At 40.4% G+C, this 15,933-nt stretch overlaps 2 protein-coding genes across 3 annotated transcripts; one reads left to right on the top strand and one right to left on the bottom strand.

Annotated features, from left to right (window-relative positions):
- The first annotated feature begins 6,882 nt into the window (after nt 1-6,882).
- On the top strand, nt 6,883-9,170 carry alkbh7 (alkB homolog 7). Of its 2 annotated transcripts, XR_014595545.1 has the most exons (5): nt 6,883-7,271; nt 7,880-8,053; nt 8,216-8,340; nt 8,481-8,808; nt 9,061-9,141. XR_014595545.1 is itself a non-coding variant. In XM_083976706.1 (4 exons), the coding sequence occupies exons 1-4, from the start codon at nt 6,990-6,992 to the stop codon at nt 8,599-8,601; spliced, it is 702 nt and encodes a 233-aa protein (XP_083832832.1). In that variant the 5' UTR covers nt 6,883-6,989; the 3' UTR covers nt 8,602-9,170. The 2 variants fall into 2 exon arrangements, 1 of the variants encoding a protein (XP_083832832.1); XM_083976706.1 differs by having other exon boundaries at nt 8,481-9,170.
- A 499-nt stretch (nt 9,171-9,669) lies between these two features.
- On the bottom strand, nt 9,670-14,044 carry LOC310989650 (GDP-L-fucose synthase-like). Its single transcript, XM_083976781.1, has 11 exons — nt 13,930-14,044; nt 13,224-13,408; nt 12,916-13,030; nt 12,631-12,759; nt 11,733-11,806; nt 10,875-11,008; nt 10,703-10,767; nt 10,517-10,583; nt 10,281-10,360; nt 9,945-10,044; nt 9,670-9,848 (listed from the first exon to the last, which is right to left on the bottom strand). The coding sequence occupies exons 2-11, from the start codon at nt 13,376-13,378 to the stop codon at nt 9,793-9,795; spliced, it is 975 nt and encodes a 324-aa protein (XP_083832907.1). The 5' UTR covers nt 13,379-13,408; nt 13,930-14,044; the 3' UTR covers nt 9,670-9,792.
- Between the last annotated feature and the right edge of the window lie 1,889 nt (nt 14,045-15,933).

Here is a 15,933-nt window from a genome sequence, read left to right as displayed (position 1 = left end):
GAATATTGCTGGGCATCCCGATAGCAACATTACCAAAATGAAGCCAACTTCAGGGCGAGGAGTTTAGCGCTTAACCCTCCTTTCTTTCCCCGTATGAGAGCCCTCTGGCCGGCGGAGCATCCGACGTGAGACCTCAGCAGTCGCAAGTTGATCCCCCCGCCCCCCTCCCCCCTTGCCTCTCCTGACACACACAGAACCTGTAGTAGACCCAGTTTATGTAGTAGGCTACATGACTCTCAGCAGCAAGTTGACGTGACATAGGGGCGCCCCAGCGACCACTCCACTGACTAACTTGACGGCGAGTTTTGTTTTGTCTTTTTTTTTTTTTTTTTTTTTTGGAGAGCGCTCGTGCGCCCTCACAAAGATTGCGCCCTGGGCGGTCGCCCATATTGCCCATAGCTAAAACCGGCCCTGACCGTGATGGAAGCAGCGACTATAGTGCCCCGTTATGTTAAGTGCCAGAGAAGAAGCGATCACATCACAGGTCAGCACAACATTCCCTTAATCTATTATGTGACCTAATTGATTGACTCCAGAAATAGTCGCCTCTGTGAATGGGAAATGATCATACAAATACAGACTTAAGGGTGACCGCGAGAATTAATTCACCTCTTCCAAGAGATTGAATACGGAGAGAAACCTGGCACGTGCGGACGCCAATCGATAACAGCACGACCTTAAACGTCTATCCGATATGTCAGAAAGGGATCGTTTTTCTTTGTGTCCACTTAAACAAGGCTTCCGGCTGTGAGAGTGAGACTGACCCCACTACAAGGACATCCAAGAGCACAATTATAGATAGATAGATAGATAGATAGATAGATAGATAGATAGATAGATAGATAGATAGATAGATAGATAGATAGATAGATAGATAGATAGATTACTGTATGATTTAAACTGCAGCCTGTTCTTTATCATAATGGCAGTGAATGTGTCCGAATAACAGAACTGATGCCACATTAGCTCCCTAATAAAATCACAGTAATTCATTTCCACTCCTGATGTGATCATGAGGAATAACACTGACATCAGAGAAGCATGAAGCCTGCTACTAACATCACTACCATCAGGACCATGGACAGCGCCACTACAATAACAAGAAAACACAAGTCCAGTCATGCAGGACCACGGAGAGCGCCAACAGAATCTTCAACTGGGCTGTTAGAGGGTTGGTAGTCCAGACTTGAGTTATGGGAGTTGACGTAATCTTAATTTAATTAAAATGTTTTAACTCCAGACCTGTTCTCCTATCTCACCATTGAACCTTTTGTCAGTTTACAGCTGAGACCGCAACCAAGTCAAGTCGCAAGACATTTTCACAAACCTACTATCACTAACAGCCTGTTAGTGATATCACTAACAGCCTGTTAGTGATAGTAGGTTTGTGAAAATGTCTTGCAACTTGACTTGGTTGCAGTCTCATTTCAGCTGTAACAAAAAACAAAACAAATCCTACACATGAAATATTTGGTCCATGCTTTTGAGAATTTGTCGTCTAGTTTTATATACTCTTACATCTTGTGTATGCGTGTGTTCACAAATGTGTGTGTTTACACTTGGGTGTGATGATCTGTGAAATTATCTATTGCCCTTCAGAGCTGGAGTCTTTGAGGAGCAGCAGCCTCCTGTCCAAACCTGTTATTCCACACAGCCAACACAAGAAGTACCGAGGAGCAGCAGCTCCAAGGCCGTCCATGCATAAAACATTGTTACCTCACAAGAACACATACACTGTCTCTGTAGAAGGGACACAGATACATCATCAACACGGTCTGCGCATCATGTATTTGGCTGAGAAAATAATGCATCACGATAGGCTATCTTTGTCCTACAGCAGTGTATGTCTTTATGAGATACTGTTTGTATCTGCTGCCATGATATGATGACATTGTCTTACCCTCTGTGATGTCTTCATAATACAACAGTTGTATACAATACAACCTTGTAACAATGCTATTGCATTCTGATGAAAACATGAAATATGTAGACTATTGGCATATTTCTGGAGCAATGTGTAATTCCTTCCTGGTAAACATTCTGTTCAGATGCTGAAATCAGTGAGCACGTCGACAGTGATGCCAGCCACAGCCTCTAAAATTAAGGTCATGATTCAGCGCAGCTAGATGCAGAAAGTTGTCAAACTTTACTGAAAGTGGAGGACAGCATAAAATTAATGAGTCTAACTAGACTGAGGAGGATTATTTGCTGCAACCCAATATGCTTACATATACCGGTATGTATGTTAGACTTGGATACATCTACATGCATGTTGTGTAAATGAACATAAATGTTTAAATATGGTGGGAGCATGGCCTCCACTGCAGGTTTCTAAGATGCTGGAAAACTATTCATTCCATCTCTAGAGTTTAAAAGTGTCAAGATTGTTCTCTGTTGTTTTTCTTTCTCTGTCAGATGTTCAAATAGTGGGTAGCGATGAGGCTGGAGCTCTGAGGCAAGGACCTAAAAAGGAGTTTCGTGACTCAATGATTCATAAGGCTGAATAATTCAATGGCTGGATGCATGTAGAGCACTCCGCCCCTGCTGAACTCGGTCCTCCACAGACCCAATGTAGACTTGCATGTGAACCTCTGCAAGACTGGTCTGCGCATACACACAACAAAGCTGCTGACTGTGGTTGATAGCCAAACACCAGCTAATGGCAAAAATAAAGTCTGGGTCAAAGATGCAATGTTGCCATTGCAAAAACATACATCTTTACATGAACAGCATAAAAAGAAAGGAAGGTGAATATTCAAGTCTAGCCATAGAAAATCAGGTCAGCTGCTGGGGTAGCCTATACAACATTTAAGGAAGGTTTCACTAAGATGCAGGCTAGATGGTTCTATGGGGGGAGAAAAACAATATACCACACCTGACACAGGCTTTAAAGGATAAGTGGATCATATTGTGAATCAATAAAGCACATACACATAAGGTGAAGAGCTGACAGAGTAGCCAATTCATGACCATGGGCAGAACAAGGGGATGTGGAGCATGGGGCGCGAGCCATATGTTCATGTCAATGTTCCAAAACCTGATTCAAGGGGCTGAAATCAAAAATCAACACAACAGAGCTGACAAGCTGCTCTGCTGGAGGAGTAGGTGGGTGAGTGAGTGGCAAGAAAGGGAGATTCTCCAGTGGTGGCTTTAGCTTCTCCGTAGAGGGTCGGGTTCATTGGAAGCTCACATACAGGCTGGTGGAGAGGACAGAACACAGAGACAGGTATGCAGACCTACATAGACAACAATAGGCGGGGAGTTCCCTGCCTGTTCTCATAGGTCTCTCCCCTGTCTGTGTGCATGTGTGTGTGTGTGTGTGTCCTACGGTTGTTCTACCTCATTGTGTGAGCTTAATCTAAATTTCTTTCACATCCATTCCCTTAGTATTACAAATAAACCATTATCCTTTTTTGTTAAAACTAATTATTTTCTCTGTGCCCCAGTGTTAAGGTATTTGCACTTATCCGATCAAAGTAGTCCACAACAATAGGCTAACCACTCTTGTCAAATAGCAGTTATTTTCCATGATGTGTAAAAATCTTATCCTACCATATTCTCACTGTATGCTGCTCATCTCTGCACTACAATGGCAGACAGGTTCCACATATGTTCCTTCCAAATGGACCACTGCCAAGTGTTTTTCTGGTGACTTCCAGTTTAATTGCATGATTCAACAGAAGGCATAATGATGCCTCCAGGACAAGCTGACCGATGATAATGCAGTGAATCATAGAAGCTTTAAATGAGCGCACCAACTGGGAATTAGAATATGAGCCCAAAACACTCATCATGGCTGGATGAATGTAATGCTGGGGGCAGCACCATGGTATCCAACAATGAAATGGGCATCACATCAGTTGTGTGTGTGTGTGTGTGTGTGTGTGTGTGTGTGTGTGTGTGTGTGTGTGTGTGTGTGTGTGTGTGTGTGTGTGTGTGTGTGTGTGTGTGTGTGTGTGTGTGTGTGTGTGTGTGTGTGTGTGTGTGTCGGAGGAGGGGGAGTGTGAGAGTTAGTTTTATTGTGGATGCTCACTGACCGAGACCAACAGCAGACTCATAGAAGAAGGCACTAATAATCCTCGTATGGGTGTGTTTGAATGTATAGTGTTGAGGCTCATGTTTATGTGTAACAAAAGCTAAATGTATCTAAGTGTCTGAGAAGATGGTGGATAGTCTGCAGTGAACTACACAAAAAATAAGTTTTCGGCCTGCTGTAATATGCACAATGCATTTTTAAACATCTAGAATTATTCACCTAGTTTCAAGTAGGGGAACACAGCTGGCTCTGCAAATGCTAAATCAGCTTTCCCCATCGTTACCCAACGGTTACCCTTTTCATCCGTCAGACACAGCATTTAAACCCCAGTTTAAGATTCACAGATTTCTTGTGATGCCAAAAGACATGCCTCTCTTTCTATGTGTACCAACACTTTACTAAAAAGAAAAAGAAAAAGGGTTCACCCAGAAAGAAAGCCAAAGAGGGAGCAGGAGAGAGAGAGGGTGGTAACCTGTCCTTAGTGGTAAGTAGGCCAACCATTTTTTTTTCTGGGGGAATCTCTGGTGAAAATGAAGTCACCACTTTATCCGCTCTCAGTATACTCCTCTCCTTTTTCTTTTCTTTTTTCACATTCCATGTCTTTCTCAATCCTCCCAACCATTCTTCCGTTTTATGAGAAATGGACAAGAATATTGTTTTGTATTTTCATTATTTCCATTGTTTAACTGTGTCTATTTCTGTTGTATATTATTATATTATAGTATGATATATCTGCAACAATATTAGTAATGATGATAATAATTAATAACATTTTTCTGTGCATTTCTCTCTTGTGTCTGATTATGTCTGCAGTTTTGAACCATTAAATGAATCACATCATGATGTGATTCACAATGACTAGATAAAATACATACAGGCTAATACACTAATAGAAGACTCTTAATATTTAATTCATTCCTCAGACATGCTTTGCAATGAATAAGACTTTTGCGAGGTTTCTTGTTTTTTGTCCCCATGCATTTTAAGTAATTAACAGTAAACACATTATATAGCCTACACCTCTTTCACTCTGAATGATTGAGTTTGAAAGTCCTGACACACTTTGACTCAGGTGGACTGATCAACTGACCTGAGGGTTTTTGCAGTCATCGGTGTTCACTGCCCTCCAGTGTCCACGGTGAAGAACTGCATGATCTGCGTCCACTGTTGACTCCATATCCCAACGGAACAGAGGGCTTGAACTTGTGGCTTGGCCTGTAACATAACACACAGTGTACAAACACATGGTGCAAAGTTGATGAACAACTATAATAGAACAAACAACTATTGACTGTCCGTTGTCCTCTCTTCAGGATCATTATCATATCACCAGCATGTCCGCTGTTTTAGCCCACAGAATCAGGCTCTAGCTTTCTTGAAAGTTAACAAGAGTAAACCAGGGCACTTAACACGATAATGCAACCCTGCAAATTGTGTTGGAAATATAGCCTAGTACCCAGGGGGCAAAGCAAAAAAACGGACACGGAGCGTTGTAAAAGGTTTGACACCAGAAATGATATCTAGGAACTTCAAGGATTAAAACCTGGGTGGACAACCTGGTCAACTAGCTGCTGGAAAGATACAGGGGGCTAAAACCCCTTTCTGGGGTCATTTTGCTGGCGAAATGATGTAAATGCAAATATTTAGGTACTACAATGGCATAAATAGTCATACAACTATAACATTTGGCAGAGAGTATCTTGACACATAGGGGGAGGCATGAAAAAAAGATTCTGGGGTTTGTTGCAACTCAATTTTAAGATATCTCCCTCAACATCCCAAAAAATACAAAAAAAAGTACTGTTTGCCTGACAAATTCTCATGAAAATTATTATTTTTCAGCACTTTATGGAGAATATCTATGCTTAACATGTATATAGAAAATTTCCTTAATTCATAAGCTTCCATTAGAGTCCAAGATAGCCTTTCTATCTCCAAAGCCCCACTTGCTGTGGCCAACGGTCTTCTCTATCTATCTGTTCACTTTGGGGAGACCAGAAATAGAATGGTTTCTGATCATGCCAGTTAACATGTAGTTTTTCACAATAGGTGTTGCATTGTTTGGAGACAGCCTGTAGCTTTCCAGTGGCTAGTAGAAAGGCTATCTTGGACTCAAATGGAAGCTTATGAATTAAGGAAAATTTCTATATATATGTTAAGCATAGATATTCTCCATAAAGTGCTGAAAAATAATAATTTTCATGAGAATTTGTCAGGCGAACAGTACTTTTTTTGGTCTTTTTTGGGATGTTGAGGGTGATATCTTAAAATTGAGTTGCATCAAACCCCAGAATCTTTTTTTCATGCCTCCCCCTATGTGTCAAGATACTCTCTGCCAAATTTTATAGTTGTATGACTATTTATGCCATTGTAGTACCTAAATATTTGCATTTACATCATTTCGCCAGCAAAATGACCCCAGAAAGGGGTTTTGGCCCCCTGTAGCTTTCCAGCAGCTAGTTGACCAGGTTGTCCACCCAGGTTTTAATCCTTCAAGTTCCTAGATATCATTTCTGGTGTCAAACCTTTTACAACGCTCCGTGTCCGTTTTTCAAAAAACTGGGATTTTGCCCCCTGGGTATAGCTAGTAGGCTACTACTGAAGAGAGACCAAAACCTAATTTCTACATAAGGATGATGAATGAGAGAAGTTAGCTATGCAACATACAGGAAAAAGACGTGGACCCATTAGCCAAAAAAGTTTCACATGCCTTTTCTTCTCGTGGACCCATTAGCCAAAAAAAAGTTTCAAATGCCTTTTCTTCTCATTCACACTACAACAAAAATCTAGGCACGAATCTGTATGGCTCAAAAACTACACCCCCCACAATGCATAGCGTTTCCTAACATGGCGTCTCTCGTACGCGTTTGACTTCTGCGAGCAGGACCAAAACGCAGATAAAGATATTTAAAACAGTGTAGCGAAGTTGATTTATATTATTTTAAACAAGAGGATGAGACTGTTGCTGTTCGTGTTGAAACGAGTCCACACACCGCCCGTTCACACAAGTCGCCCGCGTTGTCTGAGCTCCTGTGCGAGCAGCAGCGGCCTCTCCTCACCTCTGCGAGACGAGGCGGCGCTGATCTCGGGCTCCAGCCGGGAGTTGGTGCGGAGACTCGGCTCTCAGGTGGAGGTGAGGACGGCCTTCATCACCGAGGAGGAGGAGCGAGCTCTGCTACAAGAGCTGGAGCCAGGTTTGAAGAGGAAACGGTACGAGTTCGACCACTGGGACGACGTAAGTCACCTGTCTGCACTAATGTCTCTTATGTTTACATATCACACAGCTGCACGTGGAGTTTCAGTGTCGAACTCAAAACGCTTAACGCACACCTGTAGTTTATAACTAATTAAGTCTGCAGCCACAGGGCTCTTTGTGGAATAGTTTGCCCATGCCTGTCCTATTGGTAATGCTTATGACTGTAACGGACCACAAGACAAAAACCTGTTTTTCATTGTGTCCTGGTTACTATAGGTAGTCAGAACAATTTCAGACAAACAGCTAACTGAGGTAGGCCACAATTGATTAAAAAAAAGATAAATATAAATGATATATAATATAAAATAAATTCTAACTATGTCTATTTAGATAAGCGACATTCTTGGTTAGGTTTTTTTTTCCTCCACAGGCTGTGAGTTTATTTTTGAAAATCATTTCACTAACTCTGTTTTGACCTTATAGTTTGGAAGAAAATAATTGTTCACAAAGGGCAGGCTGTCAAAATACTACATTGAAAGAACTGGTGCACAGTATTGTTTCTCAAGGCACTTACTGTATATTTGTCACCTGAATGACAGTGTTGACCTTTGACTTTAATTGTGCTCTGTTCACTTATCCATATCTAGGCTATTCATGGGTACCGAGAGACTGAGCGTGTCAAGTGGGGGGCACCGTGTGAGGAGGTCTTGACTCGTGTCCGGTCTGTAGCGTTTCCTGAGGGCAGTCATCTCCTCGGACCTGTGCACGTTCTGGACCTGGACAAATCTGGTTACATCAAACCTCACATCGACAGCGTCAAGGTGGGTTTCTCTTTTCTTTCTGTGCATGTGGAGTGCGGACAGTAGTTTTGGGAAAGTCAATTCTTAAGCATAATTTCTGGACATCAAAAATGACGGACAGTATTACCCAGCACCATAACCTGTGGATAAAAACTTTTATTATTTTGATGTTCTCTTTTCCAGTTTTGTGGCAACACTATTGCTGGCTTGAGTCTTCTGTCAGACAGCATCATGCGCCTGGTGAAAGAAAATGACAGTAACGAATGGCTGGACCTTCTGTTGCCCCAACGCTCACTCTACATACTGAGGTTGACTATGAAGAATTCTGTTCCTGTTTTAGGACTGTCTGAATTTGTGTGTGAAAATGTCATAGGTAGGCCTACTGTCGACATGGTGTGCTATCTTGAAACAGTGCAGTAATATTTTTCTTCTCTTGACATGTTTGCAGAGACCAGGCCCGCTATAATTTCACTCATGAGATCCTGAAAGATGAAGAGTCTGTGTTCAATGGACAGAAAGTTCTTCGGCAGCGTCGCATCTCTGTCATCTGTCGGAACCTCCCTGGTTAATTCCCAGATTGACTCAGCTTGGATATGGAACACATTAAAGCTGATGTCCGTCTTGTTTTTCAGGTTAATGTAAATATATATAAATAATTATATTTATACATATATATGGCAGTGTACAGAACATTTGCTGTGGTTAAAACACTCTGCAGACTGTGTTTTTGAGACATACTGACTGTCTTGCTGGGTCACATGTTTGAGATTAAAGCAGTCCAACAGAACCAGTATTGTCATAGTGACATGTACCACAGTTGTGCTCCTCTTTTAAGGGAACATAATCAACTGAATGAGATCACGATTGCCTGACTTCATCCACTGGGGTGTCTTTAACGTTTCCAATGGCTGATTTAAATTAGATAATGAAAAATGAAATAATATGAATAACAACTCACTAATAGAAATAGTATCTAGTATAAATGTGGAGAATATTTGTTTATACATATGTTGGTTTAACTTAAAAAGGCAGGGAGTGTATATTTTCTAAATTGTGTTCATGCATTGCCATCAAATTGTTGTGTTCCTCTGCTTCTGCACAATACAGAGACTTACACTTTACCAAAAAAATAAAAGTTAACTTGAATGCCTAAAAGTCTTCTTTGTTTCTGTAACCCTCGTGGGGCCATGAATCTAATGTTTTTATTTTAATAAATACAAGAAAAAATGTTTATAGTTCCAGACTTTATCCATTTTAGGCACACTGCTCTTACAGTAAATGCATCACTTTCCATACGCTTGTTTTTTCTGTTTCTAATTGTTTTTTAAAATCATTACACAGATGTCAGTGTATGGATGAATTTTAATATGCCAAATGCATTTAACAAAGACAAATAGTTCAATGAGAAAAACTATAAACCAATGATAATAAACAAATCAAGACATACCGTGTAGATGCACAACACATCCACTTTTAAAGATATAATGTTTAGTTGACATCCATTTGTTTGTGTTTTGTTTTATAATGTTACTTATTTGTATATGAGGTAGAGAGGATTTATGATGGGACTATTTGGGATTATAAAAGCCTTTTTGAATTGTTATTCTATAATAATGTTGTGGTCCTTGTTTCTCAGACTCTTTCTAAATAATCCCAGTGAAATAGGAAAAGAGGCTTTAGTACATTACAAAATATGTACAAGTAACACAGGATAATCTGATTCCCACGGTGATCAATAGTCAGCTCAGTATTTGGTTACTTCATGTCCGGGCAGTGTCATAGTTGTTCACAAACCAGTCACAGGTCATCTTTACGGCTAGGAGAACAGACAAAAACAGGTTACCTTCACTCAGCTGAGGAAACATACAATAATACTAATACAATGGATATAATGAGTATAATGAACTCTCACCTTCTTTGAGGGGGGTGTAGGTAAAGTCAGGAAGATAGCGTCTTAGTTTGGCCGTACTAGCCGTCTTCCTCACCTGGCCATCAGACATGGAGGTGTCGAACTGAGAAGAGTTGCCAAAGAGAAACAATGGTTATAATGGTTATTACAGAGCCTGTTGGTAGCTGCTAAAGAAATACGATGCTGTTCTTTATTGCAGAAAATATATCAAAGAATCTCTTAAAATAGAAAATAAGAACAGTTAATTTTGATCTAAAAGTAAATACTGTGTCAAACTCAGTCCATATACTGTATCATAGGGACAGGTGTAGTATATGACCATTGGGGAATGAATGATACCTGTATTTCGCCTTTGAAATCCATAGCCTCTGCTATCAAGTCCATAGTGTCTTTGATTGAAGTTTCACTCTCTTCCCCCACTGAAATAAAATTAACAGTGAAAAATGAAGGAATGAACACTGCACAGACTTTGTTAAAGCTCTATGGTTTTTAAGGCAATTAATAAGTTCCTGCATCGCCTTTGGTGTATCACAGAAGAAAATTGTACATAAGGGTTAGCAGAGCATTGCACTCACCAGAGACGATGATGGGGTCTATCTCGTCATATTCTCTGAGGGCCCAAATAACTAAACGGCCAACGTCCTGAGAATAAACACAACCGCAGGAATTAGACAGTGTAGACTTGTTTGGTCTGGGAGTGTTTGTACAATGTACACATACTGTGCACTCACACAGTGGATTGTAAAACACAGATACTTTACCAGAGAGTAGGTGAACTGTCTTTTGGGAGTTCCAGTGCCACACACAGTCACAGGAGTCCCTTCCTCTGTGAGTGACAAAGGATAAATCATACCATTACCTTGTTGTCCATTATTCATTTTTTGTCTTGTCTGTGTTTGAGTTGAGATGGATTAGAAGGTGAGAATTACTCACTCATGGCTTTGTAGGTCTTGTGAATGAGCACTGACAGCACATGGCCATTATCGATGTTGAAATTGTCATGGGGGCCAAACACATTGGTTGGGATGACTGACGTGTAACGATGTCCATACCGCTCAAAGTAGGCCCTGTCAACACACAGACATAAGACATGTAGCTTTAAACTAGCCAGGCTAGCGCCGCCTACTGGTTCCGGCAAATTTCATTTGCCTCAAACCTTTGCCTCAAACCTCAAACCTTTTTTTTTTACAGTCTATGCCTCAAACATGTAGTCAGGACACTAGCAATGCGTTTCGGTTTGCTCCGTCCGCCAGAGCGGACGGACCAATCAGCGAACAGACGGGTAAGTGAAGGCGATGACGTTGAACTCAAGCGCTCAAGATTAACCTATGAGCTTAACCGGTGTATAGCACACACACACACATTTATCTATTGTACTGTAAACTGACTGCTGCTATTTTATAACATGCTTTTGTTTTTATTTATTGTAATTTTTTTTGTACCAGGGAACATCTATGTATGGGACAGCGGATGTAAATTAGCCTGTGGCTACAATCCGGCGTGCTTACGATTGTTTTCGTCCATGAACTCGCATTGTCCCATTTTAAAAAATAAATTGAATTGACACGTGACCACCAAGCAGCAGCGATTAGTTGAAGCAAATGTAAGCAACCGCCTCCCGGAAGCAAACGAATCCCTATGGCTCGTGTTCAGACGCTATATGAAATGTAATGAAGTAAGCGGCTGATGCATCAGGCTAGCTTTAAACTGCTTTAGGCAGCTGACTCCTTTTTTACATGTGAAATCACAGTAACAATGTATCCCAGGCCTTTGTTTAGGTAAGCTGCATACCTGTTCTGAATATCAAGTATCCTCTTAGCCTGTGCGTACCCAAAGTTGGTTTCATGAGGTGGCCCGTTGTGGATCTTGGAGAATGAGGAATGACAAGACAAAGTTAGACAACACCCTTCGCCTAAGGTGACACACACACACACACACACACACACACACACACACACACACACACACACACACACACACACACACACACACACACACACACACACACACACACACACACACACACATTATTCATTATATTAAAAAAAAAAAAAAATTATGTTGTTTTTTAAATAAAACAAGTGGCATCATCATGTATTCAAACTGCCATTAAAATTCATGCCATAAGCTGATAATGATCACCAAATCAAAATAGAAAAATGACAAAAATTTACAAAAATGGCCTTAGGGCTCCCTTAAGGCATTTTTGTTGTGAAACTTGAAACAGACCTGTAGTACCACCCTGTCCTGTACCTGAGGACAGGGTGTCTGGTATGTGGCCTATGAATTTCTAATGAACATCACTTTGGGGATTCATGAAGTAATTTTTTTTTGGTTCTGAGTGAAACTTGAAACAGACCTCTTCCACCACCCTGAGCACACTATAGTATGTCCTCACCTGTTCTATCTATCTATCTATGAGGCTGTGCGCCACTGCCTGAACTGTGAACTGTCTTTCCTAGTCTAAAGGATTAAGTCCAAGTGACGTCACAAGTAATCGGTGCTCATGTTAAAGTCGATTCCAAGTTATTCTTGATTTTTTCAAGTCAAGTCTGAAGTTGTCAAATTTGTGACTCAAGTCCAAGTCATGTGACTTAGGTCCACACCTCTGGATATTGTTATTTTTCTTAGTGTACAAGAAGACAAAGCCTTTATAATTATATGCTTGCCCATATAATTACTGACTTACCATGGTCTCATCAATGGGGTATGTAGTTTTGTCAGGGAAGATACATGTGGACAGGCAAGACACAACCTTGTTGACCCCCATCTCATGGGCCGTTTGTAGGACGTTGTCATTGATCTTGAGGTTGCTCCTCTGTTAAGATGTAAGAGAGTCACTGACTGGCCATTAAAGTTGACCATGTAGACATTTTCAGTAGACTTCAATTCTACGGTAAGGATAAAATACACTTTCCTACTATAAACTATAATAGTTTATCATGTTTTGTCACGTGTGAAAGAATTATCTCACCAAAAAGTTCAAGTTCTCCCTCATGTGTTCATAGAGTCCTCCGATTTTGGCAGCCAGGTTGATGACATGGGTGGGACGATACTTCTCGAACACAGCCCTGGTCTGCTCTACATCTCTGTTAATATTATAGTGCACTGTTATAACTGTATTTATTTCCACTTAGGATGGAAATTGGGGAAAAACACAGATACAATTTAACAACAATTATTAGTTTGGGGCATAAAGGAAACACTTCCACCAATTTTTGTATAGTAAGCACAACATTGCAAGAGTGCAAGACATGTTGCAAGACATGAAAATCAACTTACAAAAGATCTGCATCCTTAGAGGTGAGGAAGATCCATTCTTCTCCCTCACGTTTCCCACCCTCCTGTTGCACTACATGTTCAATGGCTTTGCCGATCAACCCAGCTCCACCAGTGACCAGGACACGCATTGGCTTTGCATCATTTTCTGAAGCCATCCTTTACTGAAAAGTTTTGTTTTTAGAGAACTGAGGGAGGATACAATAATATGTATTATATTTGCACAAGTATTAATAAGGACTCCCCGCTGACAATAATATAGAAGTATCTAATGCCTGCATTGGTTCTTCTGTACACGGTTTTATACCCCATCACTTTGTGACTCCTCCTACAGCAAGTCTCTGCATTTTAATGCACAGAGAAAAGTGGCCGCTCCTGTCTAACAGGCAGCTATTAGGCTGGTGACGTGGGTGGGACGATACTTCCCAAACACAGCCCTGGTCTGACCAACAGTTGTTAAATTTTTAGTGCAGTTATAACTGCATTTATTTCCACTTAGGATGGAAATTGAAAAAAAAACCATACAATTTAACAACAATTAATAGTTTGGGGGATAAAGGAAACACTACTACCAATTTCTGTATAGTAAGCACAAGGTGCAAGAATGCAAGACAATGTTGCAAGACATGAAAATCAGCTCTCTGGTGCTGCAGCCTCTGGTGCTTTGAATACATTTTACAGACACACTGTAACAAAAGAAGCAACTTACAAAATTTGCATCCTTATAGGAGAGGAAGATCCATTCTTCTCCCTCACGTTTCCCACCTTCCTGTTGCACAACATGTTCAGTGGCTTTGCCGATCAACCCAGATGTCGCCATCAGCCTTGCATTGTTATTTGTTTTTTTTAACATTCTCTTTATTGGATTTTTTTCTGTATTAAAGAAAAATATTTGAGTAACACACTTACTAAAGTACAGCTAGATCATCATTATTCATTATTTTCTCATTGGGGATATAAGAGGTCAGTTCACTTAGCCAAAGAGAGGGTGGAGGTGGGTGTTCATTCTGCCATTTAAGAGCTATGCATTTATTGGCTATTTTGTCAAAGCTATTATTACCAATCTGATTTTGTTGCCTCTTACAGGCAGCGTCGATGTGTCCCCTAGTAGAGTTAACCTTGGTTCAGGTGGAATATTTATTTCAGATTGTCTGATTTATATCATGTCGTCTTTCTGGGGTGTGATAGATTCTACGTATTGCATCGTATTGGGTTAAGAAGACGTGTTTACTATTATAAGAAAAGCAGCCTTTTCACATAATTCGGTCCAATCAGCATCTTCAAAGTTATGAAATAAGTCAGCCTCCCACTTTTCCCTAACCATAAGCCCCTCTTTTTTCCACAGATTGTTAATGCCAGTGTGTACATATGAGGTATAACCGCATGAATATTTTTTTGCTCCTTGGTATATTATCTAAAGGTTGTTTTACGATGGGTAGAAATCTATACCCTTTACTGTTAGTATATCTGTGTTGCAGCAATTTGGAAGTCTCACTTATCAAGGCTGTATTTAGCCATAAGATCTGCATGAATCTAAGACCCCATCTTTGCATAGGTCCCCAAATGTCTTAATGCCCTTTGTGAACCATACTTGGGTGATGCCATCTCTTAAGACTTTAGGTAGAAGAGGGTTTGCATGGAAGGGAGTAAGGTTATAAAAGGGTTGACTACTTTGGGCCTTTTTATGTAATTCAGACCACATTTTATAGGTGTGTTTTATGAATGGATTTGTTGTCATGTCTGTGCCTTTTGATGCAAAGCGACAAATAGCCGCTCCTGTCTCACGGTTAACAACTTGTTTTTTCAGATTAAAGATGACACGTACTGTAACTATTAAGTTTAAAACTTGTGATAAAAGTGTGTCTAGTATCTCTAAGTAAACATCCTTAATACCAGGCACAGCTACACTCAGGAACAATATAGGTCCTCACTCACCTCATCTGATCATGTCACCTATTAGCAAGTGATGGGCATGATGGCTACCTGTCATGAGGCGTGGTTCAGTGTTAAACGTATATTAGCAAGCACACTAGTTCCTCCCCTAATGCTGCAGTAGTGCATCCGGTACACGCCTTTTTGCTGTTGGGACTTACCAGTACCAGATTTTCAGGCAATATTTAGACCCAGTACACACCTATTATAAACTCAAAAACATGTTTGAAAAGAGCATAAAACTTAACCGGTGGTATTTCAAGTGGTAGAAGATGTCAAAGTGTTGGGTGCAACTTTAATAGCTGAACGTCTTTTGACCAATTTAAAATTTAGGTTACTTTTCAAATGGGACCAGGTTTCAGGGGATTAGGACATTTGCTCAATTCATTTGTAATAAAAAGATATGATTTAGAAAAAGTTGAATAATTAGCAAATATAAATTTTTTGTTCAAATATAAATATTAGAGAATAGGTGTAGGTGTGTCTGGTATGCAAGTGAAACTCGGCACAAACCTGCTCCACCACCCTGAACAGGTCTCTTCGCTTAATGAAAGGTCACATACTCTACATACATACCTACACTACATCAACGGACAAGGCTTGCATCTACATTTTAAAAGTTTAAATTGAGTCTCTCGGTGAAGGTACAGTATGCCAGAGCAGGAGACGTATGAAAAAGTGCAGTCATTTTTCTTCCTCCCATTCATTCAGTCGTGAAAAATTTATGAAGAGAAAAGTAAAAGCACACTGATCCCGAACGAGTCGCGTGTTTGATAAACAA

This window comes from Trachurus trachurus (genome assembly GCF_905171665.1).
Source record: "Trachurus trachurus genome assembly, chromosome: 8".
In the NCBI taxonomy this organism is placed as follows: domain Eukaryota; kingdom Metazoa; phylum Chordata; class Actinopteri; order Carangiformes; family Carangidae; genus Trachurus; species Trachurus trachurus.
The sequence above is the reverse complement of the archived record's forward strand: the minus strand, read 5'-3'. Positions and strand labels throughout refer to the sequence as shown.

Excerpts from the sequence above, each read along its gene's own strand:
- alkbh7 (XM_083976706.1), top strand. The coding sequence starts at position 6,990 with ATGAGACTGTTGCTGTTCGTGTTGAAACGAGTCCACACACCGCCCGTT. Across the intron at positions 8,054-8,215 it reads CTCACATCGACAGCGTCAAG|TTTTGTGGCAACACTATTGC; the intron begins GTGGGTTTCTCT and ends TCTCTTTTCCAG. Across the intron at positions 8,341-8,480 it reads CGCTCACTCTACATACTGAG|AGACCAGGCCCGCTATAATT; the intron begins GTTGACTATGAA and ends ACATGTTTGCAG.
- LOC310989650 (XM_083976781.1), bottom strand. The coding sequence starts at position 13,378 with ATGGCTTCAGAAAATGATGCAAAGCCAATGCGTGTCCTGGTCACTGGT. Across the intron at positions 10,768-10,874 it reads CAAGACCTACAAAGCCATGA|AGGAAGGGACTCCTGTGACT; the intron begins GTGAGTAATTCT and ends TGTCACTCACAG. Across the intron at positions 9,849-9,944 it reads CTACACCCCCCTCAAAGAAG|CCGTAAAGATGACCTGTGAC; the intron begins GTGAGAGTTCAT and ends CTGTTCTCCTAG.